At 56.6% G+C, this 23,442-nt stretch overlaps 10 protein-coding genes across 10 annotated transcripts in view; 4 read left to right on the plus strand and 6 right to left on the minus strand.

Moving 5' to 3' along the window:
- The window catches only part of BDW47DRAFT_102901 (esterase/lipase family protein), a gene marked incomplete at its 3' end in the record, with an annotated part of 1,749 nt that extends 155 nt beyond the window's left edge, over positions 1 to 1,594 (minus strand). Inside the window, exon 1 of the mRNA XM_024811950.1 lies at positions 18 to 1,594. Coding sequence (XP_024673689.1) covers positions 18 to 1,227 — 1,210 coding nt within the window. The remainder of the gene's footprint in view (positions 1 to 17) is intronic.
- Positions 1,595 to 2,320: 726 nt separating this feature from the next.
- On the plus strand, positions 2,321 to 3,694 carry BDW47DRAFT_102903 (glycosyl hydrolase family 79 C-terminal domain-containing protein). The gene has a single exon (XM_024811951.1). It carries the CDS (start codon positions 2,442 to 2,444, stop codon positions 3,630 to 3,632), a length of 1,191 nt encoding a protein of 396 aa, XP_024673690.1. The 5' UTR covers positions 2,321 to 2,441; the 3' UTR covers positions 3,633 to 3,694.
- A 138-nt stretch (positions 3,695 to 3,832) lies between these two features.
- BDW47DRAFT_130839 (putative cytochrome B5) lies at positions 3,833 to 5,474 on the minus strand (the record flags this gene model as incomplete). Its single annotated transcript, XM_024817182.1, has 3 exons — positions 5,284 to 5,474; positions 5,077 to 5,237; positions 3,833 to 5,017 (listed from the first exon to the last, which is right to left on the minus strand). Exons 1-3 carry the CDS (start codon positions 5,357 to 5,359, stop codon positions 3,833 to 3,835), a joined length of 1,422 nt encoding a protein of 473 aa, XP_024673691.1. The 5' UTR covers positions 5,360 to 5,474.
- Positions 5,475 to 5,662: 188 nt separating this feature from the next.
- BDW47DRAFT_130841 (cytochrome P450) lies at positions 5,663 to 7,611 on the plus strand (the record flags this gene model as incomplete). The annotated part of the gene is made up of 2 exons (XM_024817183.1): positions 5,663 to 5,792; positions 5,986 to 7,611. 2 exons carry the CDS (start codon positions 5,663 to 5,665, stop codon positions 7,383 to 7,385), a joined length of 1,530 nt encoding a protein of 509 aa, XP_024673692.1. The 3' UTR covers positions 7,386 to 7,611.
- BDW47DRAFT_11452 (Zn(II)2Cys6 transcription factor) lies at positions 7,502 to 9,978 on the minus strand. The gene is made up of 6 exons (XM_024814673.1): positions 9,612 to 9,978; positions 9,092 to 9,544; positions 8,757 to 8,995; positions 8,575 to 8,709; positions 8,430 to 8,520; positions 7,502 to 8,366 (listed from the first exon to the last, which is right to left on the minus strand). Exons 1-6 carry the CDS (start codon positions 9,914 to 9,916, stop codon positions 7,619 to 7,621), a joined length of 1,971 nt encoding a protein of 656 aa, XP_024673693.1. The 5' UTR covers positions 9,917 to 9,978; the 3' UTR covers positions 7,502 to 7,618.
- Positions 9,979 to 10,220: 242 nt separating this feature from the next.
- On the minus strand, positions 10,221 to 14,106 carry BDW47DRAFT_130847 (putative C6 transcription factor). Its single transcript, XM_024817184.1, has one exon. It carries the CDS (start codon positions 13,645 to 13,647, stop codon positions 10,654 to 10,656), a length of 2,994 nt encoding a protein of 997 aa, XP_024673694.1. The 5' UTR covers positions 13,648 to 14,106; the 3' UTR covers positions 10,221 to 10,653.
- Positions 13,473 to 14,453, plus strand: BDW47DRAFT_102910 (uncharacterized protein). The gene has a single exon (XM_024811952.1). The coding sequence runs from the start codon at positions 13,692 to 13,694 to the stop codon at positions 13,884 to 13,886; it is 195 nt and encodes a 64-aa protein (XP_024673695.1). The 5' UTR covers positions 13,473 to 13,691; the 3' UTR covers positions 13,887 to 14,453.
- A 1,455-nt stretch (positions 14,454 to 15,908) lies between these two features.
- BDW47DRAFT_116471 (sodium/calcium transporter) lies at positions 15,909 to 18,248 on the minus strand (the record flags this gene model as incomplete). Its single annotated transcript, XM_024814934.1, has 11 exons — positions 15,909 to 15,954; positions 16,013 to 16,101; positions 16,151 to 16,218; positions 16,273 to 16,495; positions 16,543 to 16,850; positions 16,906 to 17,216; positions 17,267 to 17,308; positions 17,355 to 17,402; positions 17,458 to 17,521; positions 17,574 to 18,094; positions 18,223 to 18,248. 11 exons carry the CDS (start codon positions 18,246 to 18,248, stop codon positions 15,909 to 15,911), a joined length of 1,746 nt encoding a protein of 581 aa, XP_024673696.1.
- Positions 18,249 to 18,566: 318 nt separating this feature from the next.
- Positions 18,567 to 19,525, minus strand: BDW47DRAFT_11491 (uncharacterized protein). Its single transcript, XM_024814735.1, has one exon. The coding sequence runs from the start codon at positions 19,447 to 19,449 to the stop codon at positions 18,955 to 18,957; it is 495 nt and encodes a 164-aa protein (XP_024673697.1). The 5' UTR covers positions 19,450 to 19,525; the 3' UTR covers positions 18,567 to 18,954.
- A 1,697-nt stretch (positions 19,526 to 21,222) lies between these two features.
- Positions 21,223 to 23,398, plus strand: BDW47DRAFT_102916 (glycoside hydrolase family 72 protein). Its single transcript, XM_024811953.1, has 4 exons — positions 21,223 to 21,553; positions 21,618 to 21,655; positions 21,720 to 21,745; positions 21,818 to 23,398. Exons 1-4 carry the CDS (start codon positions 21,470 to 21,472, stop codon positions 23,275 to 23,277), a joined length of 1,608 nt encoding a protein of 535 aa, XP_024673698.1. The 5' UTR covers positions 21,223 to 21,469; the 3' UTR covers positions 23,278 to 23,398.
- Positions 23,399 to 23,442: the final 44 nt, after the last annotated feature.

A 23,442-nucleotide genomic window follows, 5' to 3' on the forward strand; every position in this document is an offset into this window, starting at 1 on the left:
GATATCCTCTTCATCATCTGCACCTGTATCTTGAGAAACTCCATGATTCTCATCACTGGTGTCGCTTTCGTCGCCACCGTCATGCTCGGAGCTAATCATCTCCAGAGAATTTTGAGTGGGTTGCTCCGTAGAATCGTCTTCGCTACAATCGGTCTCATCGAAGACGTTGCTTCCCTCATATTTGCTTTCGTCCGAGTCATCACTTTCCTCATGATGAGCAATGTAGCGTGTGCGGCGTTTTTTCAGAGGCCTCTCATCTGCGCCACTGTAATGACGTTTATTTTGCCGTTCTTGCGACGAACAAATATCATTCTTCCACTTCGATAACACCCCGCAAAGTCTCTTAAATCCATTATCATCCGCTGAGTTGAACCTAACCATGTCGTTATGATTAGCGTGGATGCCCATCTGATTGTAGCCATCAGCCGTGGCTGACTCTTTTAAGACAACAACCCCCAATCCAGGCAGAGGGAGCTCTTCATAAAAGCATGTAGCTTCTAGGCGTCTACCGCGCTCTCGCTCTTTTCGCATCATGGACCAGAAGTCAGATTGGATGGCTGTGAGATACTGATTGTTCTTCTTCAAGAGCTCAAGCAATCTATGGGTGGTAGACTTGACCAGGCCAAGAAAAATAGCCGCAGGTAGGCTCAAGGTCGCCATCCACGACCCCTTGTGGGGCGTGCCCATGAAAATAACGCCTTTAGTACAATCAAATATGCCCGTTAGATAGTCAGGGTCGTTTCGTGACTGTAGGATGGCAAGTTTGCAAAGCAGGCCCCCTAGACTATGAGCGACAAAGATGATCGGGCGAGACGAAGCATTATGATAGTTTCGATCTGATGTCAAATCGTTCAAAAGGTTTAAGGCATGATCGCGCAAGTCACTCTGACTGGCAACCGAACGGCGCACTACGTGGGCATCATAGCCATACGTAAGTATGCGAGCCCCAGAAACATAATCTGGAAGAAGTTTCTTGGGCCAGGGGGTGGACTGTCCCTCGGCAGTCCAAGTGTTGGACCGATGACCGTTCAGGCCGTGAACAAAACAGATGTCAACCGTAGGTTGACAACAATCATACCAGACTTCTACGCCGGCAGGGAAACTGAGGGAGGGAGAGACTTGAGCAGAAGACCGAGATGATTCTGCTTGATTATCTTCCGGGCTGGGTGGGATCTGATTCTTTTGTTGGTGCCCACCGATTTTGAGAGCTTTCCGCAAGAAGTCCATTGCTTGATAACGAGCAAAGAGGTAATTGAGCTTCTATCCCTCCTGACAAGCGCTTCAAGAGTCGCAGGAAATCAGGAAAGGATTGTTGAGACGCGTTGGCTGCCCTCGGGCGGGGTTTCGCGTGAACCAGGAAGCATTAGCGCCTAATCATGATCTGCCAAATCATCTCACCTGGTTTGCCAGCTTACTTCAGATATTGTGGCGGAGCTCAGCCTGATTAGAGAACCAGCACAGTTTTATTCAGTAGTAATTCGACGGTGCATAGGAGCCTCGTGTACAAAGTGTGATCCGGTATAAAATCAGTACTGGGTACTTCGTTGGGCCTCGGATTACAGCACTTCTAATCACCATATTTGACAGCTTGTGCATCAATTGATCAACAATATCAATTAACCCTTCAACGATCCAGACCCCGTCTTCCTCCCCGAGGATAAGGGAGTGAACACACCGAGAATGTCAGGAATAAGCCTGCCGATCATGGCCACATCGTCCCCTCTCGCGGTCAGAATTCCTCCGTGAAATGTTCCGGACGGGCCATATCAGTGATATCACCCAGCCCCAGACACAAAACCCCGCATCGGAGCAGAGTCCGGATCGACTCCACTGGAGATCATTCCGTGACCGAATGGTCGTCGAGCTGTTAATTGGGCTATACCAACTTGGCCTGGATATAACGAACCCTCACCCCACGCGGGGGAGACCGTCTCACCCATAACTATTTAAGCACGCGTGATGACTCTCAATACGGATCGCATATCGCCAAACGGCACCACAACGAGGCATACTACACAATGCCTCGACTTACGACCATCGCCTCACTCCTCACCGCGGGACAGACAGTGGCCTTCTCGACGGTGCACATCCCCCTCAATAGCTCCCGCGCCGTGCTCCGACCAGACGCATACGGATACTCGATCGAACCATCCTCGCTGAGCCCCTACCTGCAAAGCACTATCGCAAGCACAGTCCTCAAGACGATCGCAGACATCATCGGCGTCGCGCCGCCCATCCGCGTCGGCGGCAACGTCGCCGACCAGACGCTGTTCGTCCCGGAGCTGGACGCGCCCTCGGTCGCCGAACCGAACGACACCACCGTCGAGGTGCTGAAGATCCGCGACGACTGGTTCCGCGGCTGGACGGAGTATTTCCCGCCTGGGACGGATTTCATCTATACCCTCAACCTGCGCAATACGTCCCATGCGTGGGTGAACGCAATGCAGGAGGCTTCTGCCGCGATGGAGGCGCTGGGCGAGTCGCTTGCGTTGTTTGAGTTGGGGAATGAGATCGACCATTATATTAGTAAAGGGTGGAGGGATGATAGTTGGGGAACGAGCGAGTATACGCGCCAGTGGAAGCGTCTGACGGGGCAGATCCTCGCGTCGGATTTCTACAAGCAAGCGAGTCATCAGCCGCTGTTCCAGGCCGCGGTGTTTGCGGACCCCCCGTGGGTGCCGGACCAACACGACGAGATCGACGACTTTGACATTATAAACGCCACGAAGGCGGGCCTCGTCGATCCTGAGATCATCAGCGGGTATGCCGTGCATCTGTATCCCCAGTCTACCTGCGACGAAGTCCGTCGGGCAAGACTGTCACTGGACCTCCTGTCGAACCACCAGGTAGTCTGGACGAACGTGTCGCAATTCATTCCCCAGCAGGAGGCGGCTGAAAAGGCCCATGCTCCGCTCATCCTGGGGGAGACAAATTCCGCCTCGTGCAGCGGACAAAGCGGCATCAGCGACACCTTTGGCGCGGCGCTCTGGACGACGGATTATGTCTTGACTGCGGCGAGCATCGGTATCGAGCAGGTGTATTTCCACCTGGGCCACCAGAGCGAATACTCGGCGTTTACTCCGCTGGCGTATGGGTATGAGGGTGAGAGCTTGACGGCCGGTGTTCGGGCAAACGTTTACTCGCATCTTTTCCTGGCGCACGTCCTGGCCACCAAAGACAACAAACCCCAACAGATCAGCGCGCTGCCCTCGGCCAACTCCTCCAACTTCAGCGGATACGCTATTTTTGAAGAAGGCAAGCACAAGCACAAGAACCCCAAGCTCGAGAAGCTGGTATTCGTAGACATGGGCGTGTGGAATGCGAGCGTCGGTCTCTCTAATCCGTCCACCTTGTCCGCCACCGACAGCACGTCTGTGTCTCCAGGACAGCGTCCGAGCAGAGACGTCCGCGTTCAAACGTCGTGGCCACCAGGAGCCGAGTTGCGTTTTATCAGACTCCAAGGCCCGGGGACGAATGCAAAGAGCGAGGTCGATGTGTCGGGGGTGAGTCTGGATCCGGAATCTGGGGAGCCGGTGGGCGAGCTACACGCGGAGAAAGGGGTTGTTCGACATGGAGGGATTGTGGATGTGTCGTTGCGTCAGGCAGAAGCTGTTCTGATTCAGCTTGCATAGCGGCAAGCTGGTATATTGTGGATATGGTATTTGGTTTGATGGCTGCCGAGAGAGGCTTTGCTTGTGTTGCAGTAGCTATCTACACCAGACCAATACTCCTGAACAACAATCCCGTCTACCGTCTAATCAAGATATAGTAATATACTATAATAATGTAATATTCCATCGCTCACTCTATAAACCCGAAAAAAGAAAGTAATCTAGAAGAGGAAAACCTGATCTCCGGCTTTCGCAACAGCCCCCGGCATAGTCCACCCCAACCCCCCCAATGCTTTCTTCAAAGCCCCCACCATAGGCGGCGGCCCACAAAGCAACACCTTATTCTCAGCAGCCACAGGCGCCAAAAACCTCTCAATCATCTCGGCAGACACGAAACCCCTCTCACCAGTCCAGCTCTCGTCGGCGCGCGAGAGCACATACCTCACCCGGAACTTGCCCGGATTCTCCGCCGCAAACGCATCCAGCTCCTTCCGCAGCAGGATGTCCGCTTCCGTGTTATTCGCGTACAGCAGCGACACCTGCGTCGTGTCGGATGGATCTTCGCAGATCGCGCGGATGAGCTGGTACATGGGTGTGATGCCCGTTCCGCCGGCGATCATCCCGATGTGAGGCGCGTACTGGCTGGAGTACTGCATGGCGCCCTTGGGCCCGCGCATGTCGATCGTTTGGCCGACTTGCATCTGGGCGAGGTGTTGCGTCATGGCGCCGTTGGGGTAGGTCTTGATGAGGAGCTCAATGCGTCCTGCGTCGCGGTTGTTGGAGACGGGGGTGTAGGATCTCGTGACGGTCTGGCCGGAGGCGGTGGTGGCGCGCAGAGCGACGTGCTGGCCGGTGGGTAGGCCGAGGATGTCGTCTGACTGCGGGAGGGAGAAGACGAGGAGGTACACGTTGGGAGCGACTTCTGTCTTTTGCGCGAGCGGGAACGAGCGCCATTGGCGGGCGTCGAGGACTTTCGCGCGCTGGAGGGGCACCGATGAGCGGGGGAGGCGGTGGAGGCGTGCAATTTGGGTGCGGCGCCGGGGTGCGTAGTGCGTGAACTCTTCTTGCACGTCGAGCTTGGAGGAGGCCCACATGCCGAGGGCGACGGTGAGGCTGAATTGCAGCGTGCTGGCGATGCCTGCGCCGGCCCAGAACTGGCGCGAGGTGGACCGGTCGGAGGGCGCGCTGAGGGACCCCGCGAGGGAGGGGAGGGCTTGCGCGAGACGAGAGAATGTGTAGCCTTGTTGGTAGGCGGCGAAGGCGGCGGTGCTGGCTGCGCCGGCGAGGCCGAGTTTGAGCAGGGTGGGGAGGAGGGAGTTCGAGGAGGCGGGCTTGACATTGATGACGGCTGTCTGCGAGACTTGTTCGTAATTGGGACGGTAGACCTCGATGGACTCGGCGTGTTCCTATAACCAGTGAGTTACTGCTATATGGGAGTGGTGTTGTATAGACTATGGTGATGTACCTCCGCCGGCAAGTCGCCCACGTAGAACGGCTCGAGCTGCTCGCGCGCTTCATCCGAGTGGCCGATCTCCTCAAAGGCCTCGGTGGCATCCGTGCCGGCCACCTCGATGAGCACGGCGCTTCCACCAGGATGATCCTCCAGGTACTTGGTCACATCGTAGACTGGCAGGGTTAGCTATCAGCCATATATTTGTGAAAGGAAACCAACCCTTATTGTGAAGCACAATCCAGACATCGTCCGGCTTGCAGTGCTGCTGGACCTGTTCCAAAGTAAACGACGACATCCCGGCGGTGTGTGTTGCTGAATTTCCAAACCCTTACGAATACCCTCCAACGACCGGACGGCGTATTATTTATAATCTGGACGTTCCCTGTCGATTTATCCAGACCCATCCCGACCCGCATCCCGATCCACCGTCGATCCGGGATGCCGACTCGGACGAACTTCGCCCGAGCTTCGGAGGCCGAAAACGAATCAGATTCGGGATGATCAATGGGCGGATGGACATCCGAGATGTCATATAAAACGGTCGGTACGTCGTTGGTCACATCCTAGACACTGTCAGATCATCATCACAGAACTCATCATGTCGTGTCAGTTCTACCTCGTCGGCGACGATATCGCCACGGCGCAATCTGTGGACGTCGATGCGCGCTGGAAGTTGGAGGATCTGCAGCGCGCGGTGGGCATCGTGTTCCACGTCGCGCAGCCAACTGGTACGATATATCAACATCCTTCCTCGGTCTGAACCCTCTGCTCACGATCCAGGCATCTCCTTCCACACCGAAACCGACACCCTCACTGCCCCCTCCGACATCATCACCGCATCCACCACCACCCCCATCGGCCTCCGCATCGATGGCAACGCCGTGCAATCCCCCCAAGGGCCCCCCGGCCTCCCCCTCGTAGGCAGCTACTACGAGATCTTCCCCGACCACCTGGGCAACCACTACCGGCTCTTCCGGAAATACGGCCCCGTCATCAAAACGACCAACATGGGCAAAACAACCTACCTCACCGACAGCCCGCAAGTGGCGGCCATCGCCCTCGCCGAATCCGCCTACATGACCAAGAACATCAACCCCAGCCACCCTCTCTTCGGCGTCAAAGACAACACCGCCATCTTCATCGGCGACACCGAGACGGAAAACTGGCGTCTCGCCCACAAGTACCTGCCCCCCGCCATGGGCCCCCGCGCAGTCCGCCACTACACCTCCGTCATGCAGGCCTGCGCGCGCAAGGCCCTCCCCGTCTTCGACGAGCTCGACGCCAGAGACGAGTCGTTCAACGTCTACCAGTTCATGGTGAAGCTCGCCTCCCAGACCATCGGCCACTTCTCGTTCGGCAAGGACTTCGGCCACTTCGACGCCGTCGACGCCCCGCTGCACCCGCTCGTCACCAACACCGCTACCCTCCTCTCGCTCAACAAGAAGATCACCGCCCGCGGCGAGTGGTACCGCCACCTCCCCTGGGGCGACCCCGCCAAGCTGCGCCAGGTCCAGCACACCATCTACTCCCAGCTGCAGGAGGCCATCGACGACGTGGAGGCGTCCCGCGAGGCCGCCGGCACAACCGGCGACCTGCCCATGGCCGAAGCCGCCCTCGAGGCGTCCTGCGTCGTGGACTACCTGCTCCGCGCGGTCGACGACAAGGGCGAGCATTTCCCGCGGGGCCTCATCCTGGCCAACATGCTGATCGTCAACGGCGCGGGCTTCACCACCACCTCGGCGCTGCTCTCCTGGCTGATCTACTGCCTGGTCACCTACGAGGGCACCCAAGACAGACTGTACCAGGAGCTGCAGGAGTTCGGCATCGTGGACCCCACCAGCAACAAGCGCAACGAGACGACGTGGGACCCCGACCTAGCCCACAGCATGCCCTACCTCGACAAATTCGTCAAGGAGACCCAGCGCCTGCACAACGCGTCCTTCCAGCCCGGCCGCACCACCAAGACGGACGTCGTCCTCCCCGGCGGATACCGTCTGCCGCCAGACAGCGTGATCATCCCCGCGCTGTACGCCATCCACACGAACCCGACCGTCTGGCGCGATCCGTTCCGCTTCGACCCCGACCGGTGGGACTCCGAGGAGGTGAAGAGTCGGCATCGGTGCGCTTACATCCCGTTTGCGACGGGCCCGCGCGGGTGTATTGGGTTTAACTTTGCGCTGCTGGAGGTGAAGATCCTGCTGAGCGAGTTGGTGAGTCGGTATGAGTTTGTGAGGGAGGGGCTGGAGGCTATCGATTATGATCCGGAGTTTCAGCTTATCAGGCCGTTGAACTTTTATGTTCGGGCTAAGAGACGGGTTTGATCTTTCTAACTTGGTTGATGGAGCTTTTGTGGATGCTTGGGTTGTTTGATAGTTTGAGATCCCTGATAGATTAGTGATAGATCCTTGATAGATGAGATACTCGTTAGACAGATAATCTGTATATATTTTTCTTTCTTTCTTTGTTTCTTCTTTCTTCTTTGCTTTAGACCCAAATGACCTCAGAGCATCCATCACAGTTAGTATAATCACACATCCACCGGTTCAAGTAAAAATCACCGATAAACCTCCCGCAGCGCCTTCAACGCCCTCGAATAAGGCCCGAAATACCTAACATTCGTATCAGCATCACACCACTCAGACTCCTTCTCCTCCTTCTCCAGCACAGTCACGAGCCGCCTAACAAGCATGTCAGGGTCTTGCCCCTGCAGCCCGGCCACAGGCACATGCACCCGCGCAGTCAACCCCCGCAGGGAAATCGCGCAGCTAACGGCGTTATGCACGAACGCCCACGACCGGCACACGCTCGCTGAGAAGCGGTGCAGGTCGAGGAAGTTCTCGATGACTTGCATTGCTTGGTGGATGGCGTCTGCTGCGACGGCGGGGGGGATGGTCTCTGAGTCGTCTGACTCCGGGTCGTGGGACAGTGAGGAGCCCATGTAGACGCGGGTGAGGCGGGAGATGGCGTAGCCGAGGTGGATGTTGAGGGCGAGGCGCTCGAGGTGGTCTTGGAGGGATTTGCAGTGGGCTTTGGAGCGGAGGGAGGGGGCGGCGGAGTCGCGGAGGGATTCGAGTTGGCGTTTGGCGTCGAGGGCGCTTTGCGTGGGGTCTGTTGTGGTGGTGGTGGAGGAGAGGTCTTGGCGGGTGCGGTCGCGGAGGATGGAGCAGATTGTGAAGACGGATTCGGAGAAGGTGAGCCCGTTTGTGTGGGGGGCGTAGGGTATGGGGCAGTTCATGGTTATGGAGCTGGAGGGGCGGTCGTAGGTGAATGAGAGGAAGGTGTCTTGCCAGATGAGGGTCCACCTGGATTATTCAGTACTTGATTGAAAGGGGGAGCAGGGGGAGATAGAGGGAGAGGAGGGATACCATAGTCGATTCCGCTGATACTGCTCAGCAGGTGGTAAAGATAGAGACGGCTCATGCAGCCCAATACTCTGCGCCAGTCGCATCGTAGCCCCTACTCAGTCAGCTCCATCCATCATCGTCCATCCATCCTAGGGAAGAAACACACCCATCAGAATCCAAGCACTATTAGTATCAAGATTATTCCGCTGACAATGCCCAATCAGCGCCATCGCCTGAATCTGATCAATATCCGTCTGGTTGAAGAAATTCGACATGCGCAGACACTGAAAGGCGGAGCAGACTGTCTTGGTTAATGGCAGGAAAATAAAGAGAGCCAAAGAGACATACTCAACACCTTCGACCGCAAATCCCTCTCCTTGATCGGATCATCCGAGAACTGCACCCCGCACGCCAACACAGCGAACAACAGCGCCAGCCACGACGGGTGCGGCTCCTCCGTCTGCCACAGGCCGCTTTGCGGCGCTGCGCGCCGGTCGAGGAATGAGAAGAGGGCCGGGCCGAATTGGTCGATTGTGACGAGGGCGGGGTAGAATGGGTAGGAGGTTGTTTGGTAGGCTTGCCAGTATCTACTCTGTCGTCAGCTTGCTGGTCGTATACATAAGTTGATCCCTGCGACTTCAACCACTGTATCCATCCATCATGGACTGGAAAGAAAGACATACCGAATAACATCCCCATCCTCCGGCAACGTCTCACAAACCTCCCTGGCACTCGCATCCGGCCCCCAAAGATTCGTAAACGGGTAAGCGCGCGGCACAAACTGATCCATCATGGCGTCGTGGATCATGGCATCCCCCGTCGCACTCGCCCGTCGACATCCGAGCGTGAGAGGCGTGTCGGAGTGGCTTCCTAGGAAGATGGTGGCGCCTGTGGCGTCTTCGACGAAGTAGCGGCCGGGGGATCTGTTTGTGGGGCGGGTGGGTCGGGAGTGACCTTGGCTTGGGGGGTCCGGGAGGGATTGGGGGCTGGTGTTTGTGGTGCTGGCTGTTGAGGGGGGTGGGGGAGCGGAGCGGAGGTCGGCTTTGAGGGAGGAGATTTGGTCTTCGATTCTCTCGAGGTGGGATATGAGCGTGCTGGTGTGGGGGTCTGGTTGTGTTGGTGGTGGTTGGTCGTTTCTGTTCATTCGTTAGCCCACACACTCATATCTATATAGATCTATCATATGTAGGGGTATTGACATACAAAACCTCAAGACTCGACTCCCCCCGAACCGACCCCCCACCGGCAGCAGTCCCAGTACTCCCCGGCGAAACCTGCTCTGGACCCCCACTCCTACTCCCAGTCATACCCCCCGAACCCAACCCCGTCGGAACCTGACACAGCTCCGGGTGACTCCGCCTCACACAACTCCCACACGGCACCTGCCCATCACAGCGCACCTTGCGATGGCGACACGGGAAGCAAGACCGGATACCCCGGGCTTTGCGCTTGTGCTTGAGCAGTTCGCGCACGAGGCCCGTGTCGTAGGGGTAGGTGGTTTCGGACATTGTTGTTTGTAGACTTATTTCATTGTGGTTTCATTGTTGAGGTGTGCTGAGTTGGATTGGGTGTTTAGGAGAGGCGTAATGGTTGGGAAGCGAGAGAAGTTGGTAGATGGTGGGATGTGGGATCAGATAGATGACGATGGATGCCGAGGTGAGTCCGAATGCGATGCGTTGTGATTGGTGGGATGACACGTGACTGTTATCGAAAAGGTATTATATCAGCGGTATAATGCTGCATAACATACATAGCGTATCTAGATACCAGAGTACAATAGAAGGAGAGTAAGCTAGCTCATAATCTCATTGATCAACCACTCATGGTAGCTAGAAAGACACAAAGGACTAAGAAAAAAATATAAACGCCCGCTCAGAATCGCAAAACAAGCCCTGGGAATCCCTCCACACAGCATGCGCCCAGAACGTGCCGCAAGCAAACACGCAACCCAGAACAAAGAACCCGAACAGATAGATCCTCCGTGGCGTTTTTGTCTTTTTTATTGTCGTTTTTCTTTTTTGACTTTGATTTTGATTGTCCGTGGGAGACAGTGTCCACCCGGACAAGATCCAAGATCCATACCCATATCCATACCCATACCCAGATCCATACCCATATCAGATCGTAATGCTGATAGGCTGACTGACAGCCGATACTCGTACAGACGCCGTAGGCCTCCCAACAAAGACCAACGCGGGCGAAAGAGCACCAACGAAAGAAGAAGAAGAAAAAAAAGGAAAAAAAACTACCGCGCAAACTCAGTCCACACGGTACTCAACCACCCCGTCGGCAGCCCCAGTTCCGACGCCATCGGACTGGGCAACTGGTCATAATCGCACCCCTCGAGGAACGCCAACACATCTTCCCCCCCGAGACTGGTCGACCACAGTCCCGGCGGCGGCGGCGCGAGACTGTCCCACCCGTCCGCGGTTCCCGGTGAGGATCCACCAGGCCCTCCCACGGCACCGGGCGGCGGCAGCAGCGGGAGCCCGTGGGCCGTGGTGGCGCTGATCGGAGGCAGCGACTGGGCGTATGGGGGCGGCGGTCCCCGCGGGGGCAACCATGAGTTGAGCGGTTGCAGACGGGGCGCTTGAGAGCTGGCGGTCCCGATGGACGGCAGCGTGGGCGACGGATGACCGTAGAGCGGCGTGTCCGTGGGGGCTGGCGGGGGAGGGGGTGGTGGCAGGGCGGGAAGAGAGAAGGGGGACTGGGATTGCAGAGACCGGCTGGTGGTGGTGGGCAGCGGCAGGCTGGGTCGTCGGTCCCCGTCGGGGCCTCGTGGCGGTAGGCCGGGGCTGTTGACGGGCACCCACGACTCCCGTCGCCCGCTGGGGGGGATGACACCGTCCGCGGATGGCTCTTCGCCGGCGTCTCCGGTTTCGCTGCGGGCGACGGAGCTGCCGGCATCGCTGGGGTTGGTCGCGCGGTCGCTTCCTCCGGGGGCAGGAGGGGCAGCGGACAGGGCAGTGTTGGCGGCAACGACGGGACCCCCGTCTCCACTGGCGTCCGACCCGGTTTCAGGCAGTTGATCCTCGATGGTACCAAAGTCGAGGAACAGCTTCTCGATCAGGCGGAACTCGTCGAGGCCTCCACCGGCACCGCCCTCACGCACGGGCCGGCCGTCGGGACCGGCGTCGTCGGCAAGGCCCCCATCCGGGCGGCGGATGTGGCGGCGGACGTCGCGACGGACCTTGGCGAAGTAGCTGTGGAGACGATTCACGGTGCGGAACCAGCCGCGAGCCATGCGAAGGCGGGGCCGCATCCGGCGCAGCAGGTCGAGCATCTGGCGGGCCGGGGAGGGGGCGAGCGCGGCGCGGGGGGCGTCCGGGGGCGTCGGGGAGCGGGGCGGAGGCCGCAGGGCCCCGTCGGGGTCCATGTGCGGGAAGTGCGCCGCGTAGACACTGACGAAGGCGGCATGGTAGACGGCGAAGCCGACGAGCGGGTTCTCCACCAGCACGCCGCGCTCCTGGCAGGTGAGGACCAGGTCCATCATGCGACGGGCGGCGCCGAAGAGCTCACGGGCACTGTCGCGCCAGAACCCGTCGGGGCCGCCGGCGGTGGTCGGGTCGGTCGCGACGGCGCCCGGCTCGTCGAGGGGTCCGACGGGACCCGGGCAGTGGACGGGCAAGAAGGGGATGTAGGCGCGGTGCAGAACGATGACGGACAGGAAGTAGACGACGTGCATGACGGTGTAGGGCGCCAGGCTGTGGCGGTACATGATGTGGGTCTCGGTGTTGCGGGACGAGTACTGCAGGTTCCGAGCCAGGCCGTCCTGGAACTCGGCGAGGCGGGTGCGCAGGTGGGCGAAGCGCGACTCCGGATGCCAGGGGGCGACCGGCTCGGTGCGACGGCCGCCGGCGCACGACCACTGGGCGATGCTGCCCCAGAGACGGACGATGCGGATGACGCGGCCGAGCACGGACTCCTCGGCACCGACCTCCCAGCGGTCGATGCCCTCGTCGTCGGTGGCGGCCGTGGCGGCGGCGGCGGCGTCGGCGCGGCGGGCGACGGGCGACCAGGCGGACGGGGGATGGTGCGCATCCGACGCGGGGGGGCCGGGCCGCGGGTCGTCCGCGAAGCCGCCGAGGCTCTGACGGAGGCTGGGGATGACGGGGGCGCCGGGGGCGCCGAAGCTGGGGGGCCGACGGGCGGGGGGCTCCCCCAGGCGGGCGGTGCGGACGCGCTCACCGAAGGCAAAGGCATTGTCGCTGGGCAGCTGGATGCCCAGCTCGCGGACGCGGATCATGCGGGGGCGATACCGGCCGGAGCTGAGGCAGCGGTCGAGGAGGAAGCAGGCCCAGAAGGTGCGACGCTTGGTCTCCTGCGCGATGATGTCGTCGGCGGTGGGCTCGCGCGCGGGGGCCGCCCGACGGGGCAGGCCGAACAGCTCCGCCTCCACCTGGAGCGGGGCGGGAGCGGCGGGGGCGACGCCGTCCTGCTCGAGCTCCCAGGGGAGGCCCATGGCCTGGGCCAGGCGGATGGCCATGCCGACATAGAGCCAGGCGCTCTTGCCGCGACACATGCCCCACTCGTGCAGGGCGAGCATGAGCAGGGCCTGGACGCGGGTGAGGTCGGGGATGGCGAGACTGGAGCCGTCGACACCCGCCAGACGGGCGCGCAGGGCGGTCGCGTAAACCTCGGAGGCGACGAGGGGGTCCGGGGTACCGGCGCCAGCACCGGCGGGAGCATGATAGGCGACAAGGGTCGGGTGAAAACGGGCTGTCAGAGCGAGGACGCCGAGGGGGATGAGCGGGTTAGGGGGCGGCGCGGGGGCGTGGGCGCCAGGGGGGCTCGCGGGGGCGGGGCCAGCGCCGTGGGCGAGGGGCCGGATCTGGGCCAGGAAGGAGGCGGGGTGCAGGAAGGGCAGGAGGGTCGCGGCGTGGGATTGGAAGAGGTCGAAGACGGCCTCCCAGACCTTGACGGTTAGGACAGGCGCGTCGAGGGCGTCGAGGGAAGCCTTGGCGGCGGCCTCCTTGGCAGCCGCGGCCGCGAGGCCGACGGACTTGCGCGAGCGCTGGCGCTTGGGGCTCTCCCAGTCCGGGTGGCCATTGCGCTCGTCCCCATCGGCGAGGGCCGCGAGATCCCGTTTGGCGGCCGCGGCACCGCCTCCGATGGCGGGGGTAGGGTAAGCACACTCGCGACCAGAGGACTCACAGGCGCGACAGGTGGTGTCGATGCCGGCATTGACGCATTTGATTTTGCTGCGACGGCAGCGGGCGCAGGCGATGCTGGAGCGCATGGTGATATTGGTAGCGCGTGACGCAGCAGCCCCAGGGGCTTGCGATGGGTGGGGGAAGTGGTCAGTTTATCCTTTTGTTTTCTTGTCTGTTCTCAACGTTTCTCTTCTTTTCCCGTGAAATGATTTTGGGTTGCAATATTTGTCCGACCAATTGCGCCGGGAATCCGGACAACGCAGCGTCGGGACACACACAGGTCCGTCCTACAGGAAAAGGGGGAAAGTGGCCGGGAGTCGTATGACCTGTCTTCTGTGGATTGATTGTTTATTTTTTGTAAAAAAAAAATAAATAAATAAATAATCCAAATCCAAAAATCAAGAAGAGAAAATGGGAAGAAGAAAAGTAGAGAGAAGACGAAAAGAAGAGAAAAAGCGATGATAGTCGGTGGAGACTGGGGAAGGGTCAAATCGGAGTCGGGAGTGTGAGTGGAAGTGGGAGTGGGTCGGTCGGGTCGGTGGAAGACCGAGGGAGTGGACAGGAGGAGGTGGAGAGGTCAAAAGAAGTCAAGAGGAGGAGAGAGAGAGAGAGAGAGGGAGAGAGAAGAGGGGAGGGAGAGAAGAGAAGGTGAAGAAAGGAAGAAAGAAGAGAGAGAGAGGAAAGAGAAGGGAAGTGAGAAAGGAAGAAAGTGAAGAGAAAAGAGAAAGAAGATCAATGCGGGAAGAAGCGGAGTTGTGGGGGAATTTAGTGGAGGATCGGGGCACCGGTCCGGGGGGAAGAGGCCGACCGGACTGTTCGGGCTACTGACAGGGAGAGAGAATAGGATGGAATTTCGAGGATGTAATCATCGATGGACAGATCCAATGGAGAATCAATGAAGAATCGAATCAACCATCCACCGTATAGAGAGAGAACAGGGACAGGATAAGATGGGAAAATCGGAAGAAGTTACGGAGGCTCGACCAGAGTTAGTCCGGTCCGGGTTTAGCGGGGGTGCCTGAGTCCGAGTGCCGAGAATGTGATCCGACTTTGATCTTGAGTATAGGGAAGAAAGATAGGATAGAGATGGAGTAGAGATGGAGTAGAGAGAATAGAGAGAATAGAGAGAATAGAGAGAATAGAGATCAAGTAGAGATACAGGAAAGAAGTCTTCTAGAGTCGGATCAAGAGGTGTATAACAGCATGACTGGATATCGGTTCGATCGTGACATGTGTATTATTCACATCTCTCCATCTATATCAATGAATCTGAATACATCAATAGAGAGAGATATATATATATATTTAATAATAAAGGGTAGACACATGACCATCTCTGGATCATACCGTAGAATCCCGTCAATCCCGTCCTCCACCACTTCCAGAATAATTATAATACGTACAGACAGATACATCAGATATTGATTATATAAGTCTCGTGTTCGCCATGACTCAGAGAGAGCTGAGAGAAGAGAAGACAGATATACCAGGGAAAACTAGAGACATGATCAAAAAACTGGGGTAATCCGGGGTTAACGCTCTCCACCATCCTTGTCTTACTTATCCTTCTGAGCCAACGACGGACTAACCAACTAACTAACTCTATCCTACTAAATTAAACGAATAGACACTCTCCACCCACCCTCATCTGAGTAAGATAAATTCACTAACTAACTACAGAAATAAATCATACCCAAGTACTAGGTAGCCTCGGTACTCGGCTACCCACTCCATAACACTCCCAAATTTCACTCCCCGAATCGGTCGGATTCCGTCGGTTCCTCTGCTTTTCTCTCTTCTCTCTTCTTTCTCTCTTCCTACCTACCTACCGACCTCCTACTAGGAAAATAATACTAGCGAACTGCTAGGGACGCATATTCTCGGCCGTCGGGGTGGTCCGCGCTGACACTACCTATGACTTAGTACTTACCCGCTCTACAACCCTACCAGGGACGGTCCAAGGTACTATTACCCGCCGATGGTCTGACCTTTTCATCCCCCGTCATTGGCCTGTTTCTCCGTTGGGCCGATCTCTCCATCCATTTTACTCCGGACTGACCTGGTGTCTAGTACATAGTAGGTTAGTAGATACTGGGTGAGATGAACACGTGAATCGGTCGGCCCAGATTAAATTGGCGGATTGATTCGGCTACGGTCGGTCCCGACTTGTCACGGGGAGTCGGCCGTGGGACTTTTCTCGGTTATTTGCTGGTCACATATTAAGAGAGGAGGTGGAATATCTATTAGGACATTGATATAATTATAGGGACAGGAGTATCTAGTATAATGACAATTTAATATACATACACACACATATATAAATATATATATATATATATATATATTATCAACCAGTCACCCCCTGCATCGCTTCCGTCTTGTTGGGGTAGAACCTGTTCGGTTAGTGCTTCCTTCTCTCTGCCTCTCGGGATTTACGGGGGAAGAACATACCACGCTGCCAGTGCGATGATCACATACATCATGATCAGCAGCACTCCCTCCAGCCAATGTGACTTGCCGTCTCCGATGAGATAGTTGACCTATTTTATCAGCATACACCATATACCACAATCTTAATATGTAACTCACCAGTAATACAGACACAAACAGTAGGATGATCTGGAACCCGTCGAAATACAGGTTCATGTCTTCTTTGCCTAGACCCCTTGTTAGCATCATGCAATCCTACCCCAATGGAGAAGGGGGATTACCCATGATCCATCCAATCACCACAATCAACGGCAGTACCAGCATCGCAATCTGCATGCTCGATCCCACCGCCACACCGATCGCCAAATCCATCTTGTCCTTGCAGGCTACCGTCACCGCCGTCGCGTGCTCGGCCGCATTGCCCACGATCGGCAGCAGGATCAGTCCCACAAACGTCTTCGAGATCCCGTTACCTTCTTCCGTGATGGCGTCGATGGAATCCACCTGATCGGTCAGTATCGTAGACATAAGGTGGAAAAGAAGGAAAATACCATGTATTCCGCACACAGCGCGATCAGCGCCGTCGAAATTGCCAGCGTCAACACCGCCACCCAAATATGCAGCTGCGGCTCCTCCGGCTCATCTCCCGGGTCCTTCAGCGCCATGTCCTGCGCGTTCTGTCCCCCCATCGTCGCCGTCATCTTGCCGATCGTCGCAATCCCCCGGCTCGCGTCGCCCCCTTCCACCCGTCGGCGGCGCTTCTCCACCTTGGGGCTCGGCGCGTTGTAGATCTCCGTGTGCGACTTGAGCTGGAATAACAGATAACATCCGTACACCACCAGCAGAATTACGCTCGTCCCTGGATTCCGTCAGCAGGAGTGCCGCAAGAGGCCAGTGGGAAAGGGGGATCGCACCTCGAGACAACGGCGTAATGCCGTGATCTGGCTTGTCGTTGGTGCTGTCGCCATCCATCCGGTTGCCTGCCCACGAGTGAAACGCGGTCGGGATGATCAAGCTGCCCACCGCCAACGACAGCAGACTGGCTGCCGTCTGCGCCACGATCGGGTTGAAATGCTGTTCCAGCCGGTTGAGGCCTCCGAAGAAGAAGCACATGCCCATCACTAGTAGTAGGTTGGAGAGCATACTCCCGATCAGCGACGTCTGCACGATCAGAATCTCGTCATCCACCAACGCGATGATCGCCACGATCAACTCCACCGCGTTTCTATTCAAATCAGACCAACTGACTTGATGAATCGGGGCACAGTAACTTACCCGAAAGAGGCATTCAGCAGACCTCCGATGGTTTCACCGGTTCTACAAACATCAGCCCGGGCCCAAGCCCTCCAAGGAATGGACTCACCGCAGCGCAATCTCTTCCGTCGCAAAACCCAGCATGGCCGCGAGGGGACTAACTTGTCAGCTTCTCTCCCCCCTCCGGGAAAGTGGTACGGAAAAGAACATACACAATAGCGATGAAATTGACCACGAAGATGGCCACCGGATTGGCATGCACATAGTTCAGGGCAACTAGAAAGTCATCAACACCCGTCCGCTCCACAGATCCTAAAAGATATCTTACTTCCGGCCGGCGCGGCGAGAATCAAGACATTGATCCAGGAATTCAGCACGGTGGCCTTGAATTGTCCCACCGCGGTGAACTTTTGCTTGTCCGGAGAATCCTCCAGCTGGTCCCTCTGACTGACCCCGTCATCCTCGGCCGGACTGGATCGGCCAAAAAGCGTTCGCTTGCGGGCCTTGGTGTGGCTCCCGGAGTCGCGGTCGGTCACATTGATGGGAGCGGCGCTGTGCATCGACGGATCGTCGCCCGTCTTCTCGAAGCTTCGCACGCGCTGGACCTGATCCGTCCCGGACGACTGGGGCGGGAATCCGCTGGAATTCTCGGCAATCGGCAGACCATCGGAAATGCCGCGAGGCGCTGCCTCCTCATCCTCGGACAGGCGCAATTCGCGCGACGCGCTGGGAACGGGCGCCAGTCGATTCTCAAGGTGGATGGAGCTGCCCCGTCGCGGACGGGCACGGAATTTCTTGAACGGATTATGGGAGGCAGGCTCCCCTTCCTGGTCATACCAGGCCAGGTTCCTGGCGTGGCGTCGGTAGATATCTGCGCGTCACCCGATTAGCGACTTGGCACGTCCATAAGCCAGAGGCTGAGAAGCATACGCATATTCAAACCGATTATCAATCAATGCGCGTCAAACTATTGTCACGTTAGAATCACAACTGGCAGGGGCATGGTTTATGTATGAAAGGGCCATGGCCACGTTGGCAGGCCCCCCACCAGCCGACTGACGGCGGTGCGCTAGGCGCCCAACAAAAAAGATTGGAAGATATAGAGTTTTCTTTCTCCCCGCCCAAGACAGGCACACGGGCTTCACCGACACGTCGGTTCGTAAAAGCAACAGCAAAGACTTACGGTGACGTGGTGGCTATGGCCAGCCTCAAAATCTAGGACGAGAGATGGTGTGGCTGAAGTGATGGGTCTGAGTGCTAAGCCTCAGATGCGGTCCAAGAAATACCAAGAATCTTGATCACGACAAGCTTTGGAGAAACAAACCATCAAACCCACTGGCTCGTTACACAAAGGACAGAAAACGACCGGATTTGAAAGATCGCGACGAGAGAAAACGAATTCCAGTGTCCAATCCACGGTCAAAAGAATGTCTACACACGGAGTGGGAGTGAAAAGGAGGGATTAAAAATCAACAAAAAAAGGAGTGACTGAATAACAAAAGGAAGAAGTCCCGAGGATATCTATCAGATTGGCCTGGGAAATAGAGAGGGGAAAGAAGGATAATAACAAGATCACATTAAACAATAAGAAAAAAAAATTAAAACCAAATTAAGATCATACAGACACAAACAAGAGTGAGGTTCGGTCTTGCAAGGAGAGAAAAAAGGCATATTGCAGGGGAAAAAAGGGAGATCCTCCTTCACCCAACTCAGCCACAAGAGGTGTAGATCAGTGGGTGTCCACTAATTACCTCGGGGGGAGACTTGACATGCATTCTCCCCAACGCCGCTCCAGGGGCCAGCGATGCGACCCAGATTCTACCCAACCAGTCAAAAGGACGTTGGCCATGACCCTTGACCGGAGGACATTCAAATTGTTCTTTCCATTGCAGTGGTGCGGCGCTGGCGGACGGATCTGATTGACCGATGATGATATTAAGGAGACAAGTTGTGTTTAGCGCCAAGAGACCGGATCTCACTAGTCCTGATGAAGTGGATTGGCCAATTCCACTCCTCGAATGATTCGTAGTGCCAGAGACACCAGCAGATTGGGCTGTACGACCCAGAGAAAGTTGAGAGGTAATGGATGTTGATGAGAATCTGTCACCTCCCTGTCGGATGATCATGAAGCCATCAGGAAACCTTTTCCTTGTCCGGAAGGAAGTGACGGACTGAACGGACCCTGCCGATGAGTACGGTATCATCCGACGCCAGACCCACTCTGGCTCCGATGGTGAAACGTGGAGGCTGCCCAACACGGAGGAGAAGCCTAGAGTGTCAAGTGTTGTACGTTGTAGTACTTCGTACGGAGTAGCAATAGTAGTAGTCGTGTTGTTGTTGTTGTTGTTGGTTAAGATGGAGGAGACGAACTAATCCTAATTGGGAATAAAGTGGCTAGTGCTGATGTGGCGGTGAGATTCAGACTGCGCCACATGCATCTATATAGAGAGACCGTGAGGACAGTGAAGTGCAAAGTTCTATTTTTACTCCTGGAAATTCCTCCGCAGTCATCATCTGTGGCGGTGGAAATGGTTGGTCTACAATCTCACTCACTGGAGAAGCACCTAACGGGGTAGGGATTCAAGGTTCAATCACCCATCACCTTGCATGCACCAACCCAGTCGGTGGAGATAGTCGTGGTAGAGAGAATGAAGGGATAATCTTCCCCCATGACAACTCCTTACCTCTTGATCTGCACTGGTCAAGTTTGATCGTTGGACCATCGTCCGTTCATGGATAGTAGGGGTAGGTTGATTCAACCCCCTCTGGCGATCATTGTTTGTTTAGTATGATTTTCATGAATATCCGTTTCTTTTAGAACCCCGACTGTAAGATTTTTACTAACTATTGAGGAACGAGGGTTGTGGTGAAAATAGATACATCTGGCCTGTGTCGACTACACGAGTATGGACGAAAGGAATAAACGTGCAATTCGAGGGCTGCAGGTCGGCACTATTTGTGCCAACTGGCGGATGATGGGAACGATGGTCCTGCACGTGGCTGAGCACGGCGTCATTCGATATCCGAATATCCCACCACGAGTTATCAGTGCGGAGGCATACGCAGTGGTTTGATCGCGTTGGTGGCTGCTGAGTGGATTTATCCGGCTGATATGAACGATGGGGCGGTGGCTGGAGCATATCCAGTCTCCACCTTGGGATGCATGATGCCATTGTCTATGAGAAGACCATACTAACCGATTGTGAGAGCCTACCCATATTTGATTCCCAGATGCCTCGAGAAAGCAAAGGCAACGGTATCATGGCCGAACCGGCACCAGTTGCCGCCCGGGACCCCGATTGGTGTATGAGATAGACGGCCATGGATCTAGGTAGGAATGTGCCTTGATGCATCCTCATTTTCATTGGTGATCCATCTTCTGGACCAGCGGTTCGATCTATATTCAACCCAGTGCCACTCTATCTCCTGCCGCGGTACTAGCCCATCATCTATTGGCCAACCAATTGTGATTCTCGTCCCTCAGGAGCTGGACCCAGAGATTTCTGATTCATATTAACTAAGATTAGATCAAACGGTGGATGTCAATCTGGAACACCTGGTATCGATTGGTTCCTGGATTTCGCCCGGTGGGTCCACTACTCTGGACGATGGTCTGCTTACTCCCATTGTAAGAGGAGCCGTGGTCTCTCTGCGAGAAAATCAACAACTGTATTCATGAGTTGGTAGAATCGGGAATTTATTTGACCATTTGGACTGTGTGTGATGGACGAGGGAACACAACGCGGTCACTGTCCGACCGATGACGAGTCTTGGGATTCCAGAGATCAAATCCAGAACCAGGTTAGAATAGTCAAACAAAATAAGATAAATATAGAAAAGAGTCAGCCTAAACTAACCGGCGTATCCTGCGTACGAATTATGCAGCGCCTTACCCAAAAGAGGGATGGCAGCCCCCTTCCTCAGGCTCCCCATCCATCCCCCTCTCTTTTCTTCTTCTTCTTCTTCTCTCTCTCTCTCTCTCTCTCTCTTCCTTCTTCATCCTTCTTCATCCTTTCTTTCCCTCGTTTTTTCGGCTCTTTTTTTTGCCTTTTCCAAGATATTGTCATTCGTTCTTCCCTTCTCCTGTCACTTCCTCATCATCTCATTACTCTTTTCGTCATCTCTGCCGTCTCGAGATAAACTGGGTCCGCAGATCCTCAAAAGTTGATCAACCACCCGTGGTTGTAGATCACCAACAATCATTTCCTTGCCGGATTTCTCACAATGAAACTCTCTCTCGCCTTGTCTGGCGCCTCGTTGCTGGTGGCTCGCGCCCTGGCGGCCGACGTGCCTCACATCGTCACCAAGGTACGCGCGGCTTCCCCCTATATAACACGGTCGCAAGTCCGCAAGAACATGCTGACTCGCGCAGGGAAACAAATTTTTCTACTCCAATAATGGCACCGAATTGTAAGTCGGACAATCACCCCCACAAATCGTCCCTCCGATCGTCCCGCTGACAGCGATCGTGCAGCTTTATTCGTGGTGTTGCCTATCAGCGTATGTGACCCATCCCTTTTCTCCCGTGTCCCGAGCGCCACATAGGACCGCAATTGACGTGATGGGGTTTAGAGGAGTACTCGGCCAATGGATCCGCCTCCTCCAACGACGATTATGTCGATCCTCTCTCGGATAATTCCGACTGCGAACGCGACATCCCCTATCTGCAAAAGCTGAACACCAACGTCATTCGCACCTACGCCGTGAACCCCAAGGCCAACCATGACAAGTGTATGAAGGCCCTGGCCGATGCCGGCATCTACCTCATCACCGATCTGTCCTCCCCCTCCGAGTCCATCATCCGCAGCGACCCCCGGTGGGACGTCGATCTCTACAAGCGCTACACCGACGTCATCGACGCCTTCGCCGAGTACGACAATGTCATCGGCTTCTTCGCCGGTAACGAGGTCGCCAACGACAAGAACAACACCGGCTCCATTGCCTTCGTCAAGGCCGCCGTGCGCGACATGAAGGCCTACGTCAAGGCCAAGGGCTACCGCGAGTCGCTCGCCATCGGCTATGCCACCGACGACGACGCCAGCATCCGCGAGGACCTGCGCGACTACCTCGTCTGCGGTGACGAGGAAGGCCACATCGACATGTTCGGCTACAACATCTACGAGTGGTGCGGCGACTCCTCCTTCGATAAGTCGGGCTACAAGGAGCGCACCAAGGAGTTCAAGGACTTCCCGGTCCCCGCCTTCTTCTCCGAGTACGGTTGCATCAACCCCCGTCCCCGCAAGTTCACCGACGTTCCCGTCCTCTTCGGCCCCAAGATGAATGACGTCTGGAGCGGCGGCATCGTCTACATGTACTTCCAGGAAGCCAACGACTACGGCCTCGTCTCCGTCGATGGCGACAAGGTCAAGACCCAGGCCGACTTCTCCTACCTCTCCGAGCAGATGGCCAAGGCCACCCCCTCGGGCGTCAAGAGCGAAGACTACACCCTTAAGGCCGCCGCCACTGCCAAGTGCCCGGCCGTCAACAAGAACTGGGAGGCCGCCGAGAAGCTGCCCCCGCCGCCCAACCCGGACCTGTGCAAGTGCATGGTCGAGTCGCTCTCCTGCCAGATCAAGGACTCGGTCAAGGAGAAGGAGTTCGGCAGCGTCTTCGGCTACATCTGCAGCGACGGCGACATCTGCGCCGGCATCAACTCCAACCCCAGCAAGGGCAAGTACGGCGCCTACAGCGTCTGCAACCCGCGCCAGCAGCTCTCCTTCGTCATGGACCAGTACTACAAGGCCCAGGGCAAGAGCGACGAGGCCTGCGGCTTCAAGGGCAAGGGCGAGACTAAGGACAAGAAGGAAGGCGGCTCCTGCAACAGCCTGCTCAAGGAGGCCGGCCCCAAGGGCACCGGCACCGTCAAGTCCTCGCCCACCGACGGCGGCAACGGCAGCGGCGCCACCGCCAGCGGCTCCGAGGGTGCCGCCGGCATCGCCGCCAGCCCCATCGCAGTTCGCGTTGGTAGCTGGCAGCTGGGTGCCTACGCCGCGACGGCTCTGGTGGCCGGTCTCGGCATGATCTTGCTGTAGTGGCTCTCCCACTATCGGTCCGTTGTGAGGTTGATTTGGACATTGTCTTGTATTTTCTTCGTTTTCGAATGGGGACGTTACTCAATGTTGAGGAGTACATATTTGTACAGGAGTAGTTTAGTTTGAATGTGACGTATGTTTGATTTTCTATCTTTCTACCCTTCT

This window comes from Aspergillus candidus, assembly GCF_002847045.1.
Source record: "Aspergillus candidus strain CBS 102.13 unplaced genomic scaffold BDW47scaffold_12, whole genome shotgun sequence".
NCBI classification, from domain to species: domain Eukaryota; kingdom Fungi; phylum Ascomycota; class Eurotiomycetes; order Eurotiales; family Aspergillaceae; genus Aspergillus; species Aspergillus candidus.

Excerpts from the sequence above, each read along its gene's own strand:
- BDW47DRAFT_102903 (XM_024811951.1), top strand. The coding sequence starts at position 2,442 with ATGCAGGAGGCTTCTGCCGCGATGGAGGCGCTGGGCGAGTCGCTTGCG.
- BDW47DRAFT_11452 (XM_024814673.1), bottom strand. The coding sequence starts at position 9,916 with ATGTCCGAAACCACCTACCCCTACGACACGGGCCTCGTGCGCGAACTG. Across the intron at positions 8,996-9,091 it reads GAGGATGGGGATGTTATTCG|ATACTGGCAAGCCTACCAAA; the intron begins GTATGTCTTTCT and ends ACGACAGAGTAG. Across the intron at positions 8,521-8,574 it reads TAGTGCTTGGATTCTGATGG|GGGCTACGATGCGACTGGCG; the intron begins GTGTGTTTCTTC and ends CTGACTGAGTAG.
- BDW47DRAFT_130847 (XM_024817184.1), bottom strand. The coding sequence starts at position 13,647 with ATGCGCTCCAGCATCGCCTGCGCCCGCTGCCGTCGCAGCAAAATCAAA.
- BDW47DRAFT_102910 (XM_024811952.1), top strand. The coding sequence starts at position 13,692 with ATGGGTGGGGGAAGTGGTCAGTTTATCCTTTTGTTTTCTTGTCTGTTC.
- BDW47DRAFT_11491 (XM_024814735.1), bottom strand. The coding sequence starts at position 19,449 with ATGATACCGTACTCATCGGCAGGGTCCGTTCAGTCCGTCACTTCCTTC.
- BDW47DRAFT_102916 (XM_024811953.1), top strand. The coding sequence starts at position 21,470 with ATGAAACTCTCTCTCGCCTTGTCTGGCGCCTCGTTGCTGGTGGCTCGC. Across the intron at positions 21,554-21,617 it reads TGCCTCACATCGTCACCAAG|GGAAACAAATTTTTCTACTC; the intron begins GTACGCGCGGCT and ends TGACTCGCGCAG. Across the intron at positions 21,746-21,817 it reads TCGTGGTGTTGCCTATCAGC|AGGAGTACTCGGCCAATGGA; the intron begins GTATGTGACCCA and ends GATGGGGTTTAG.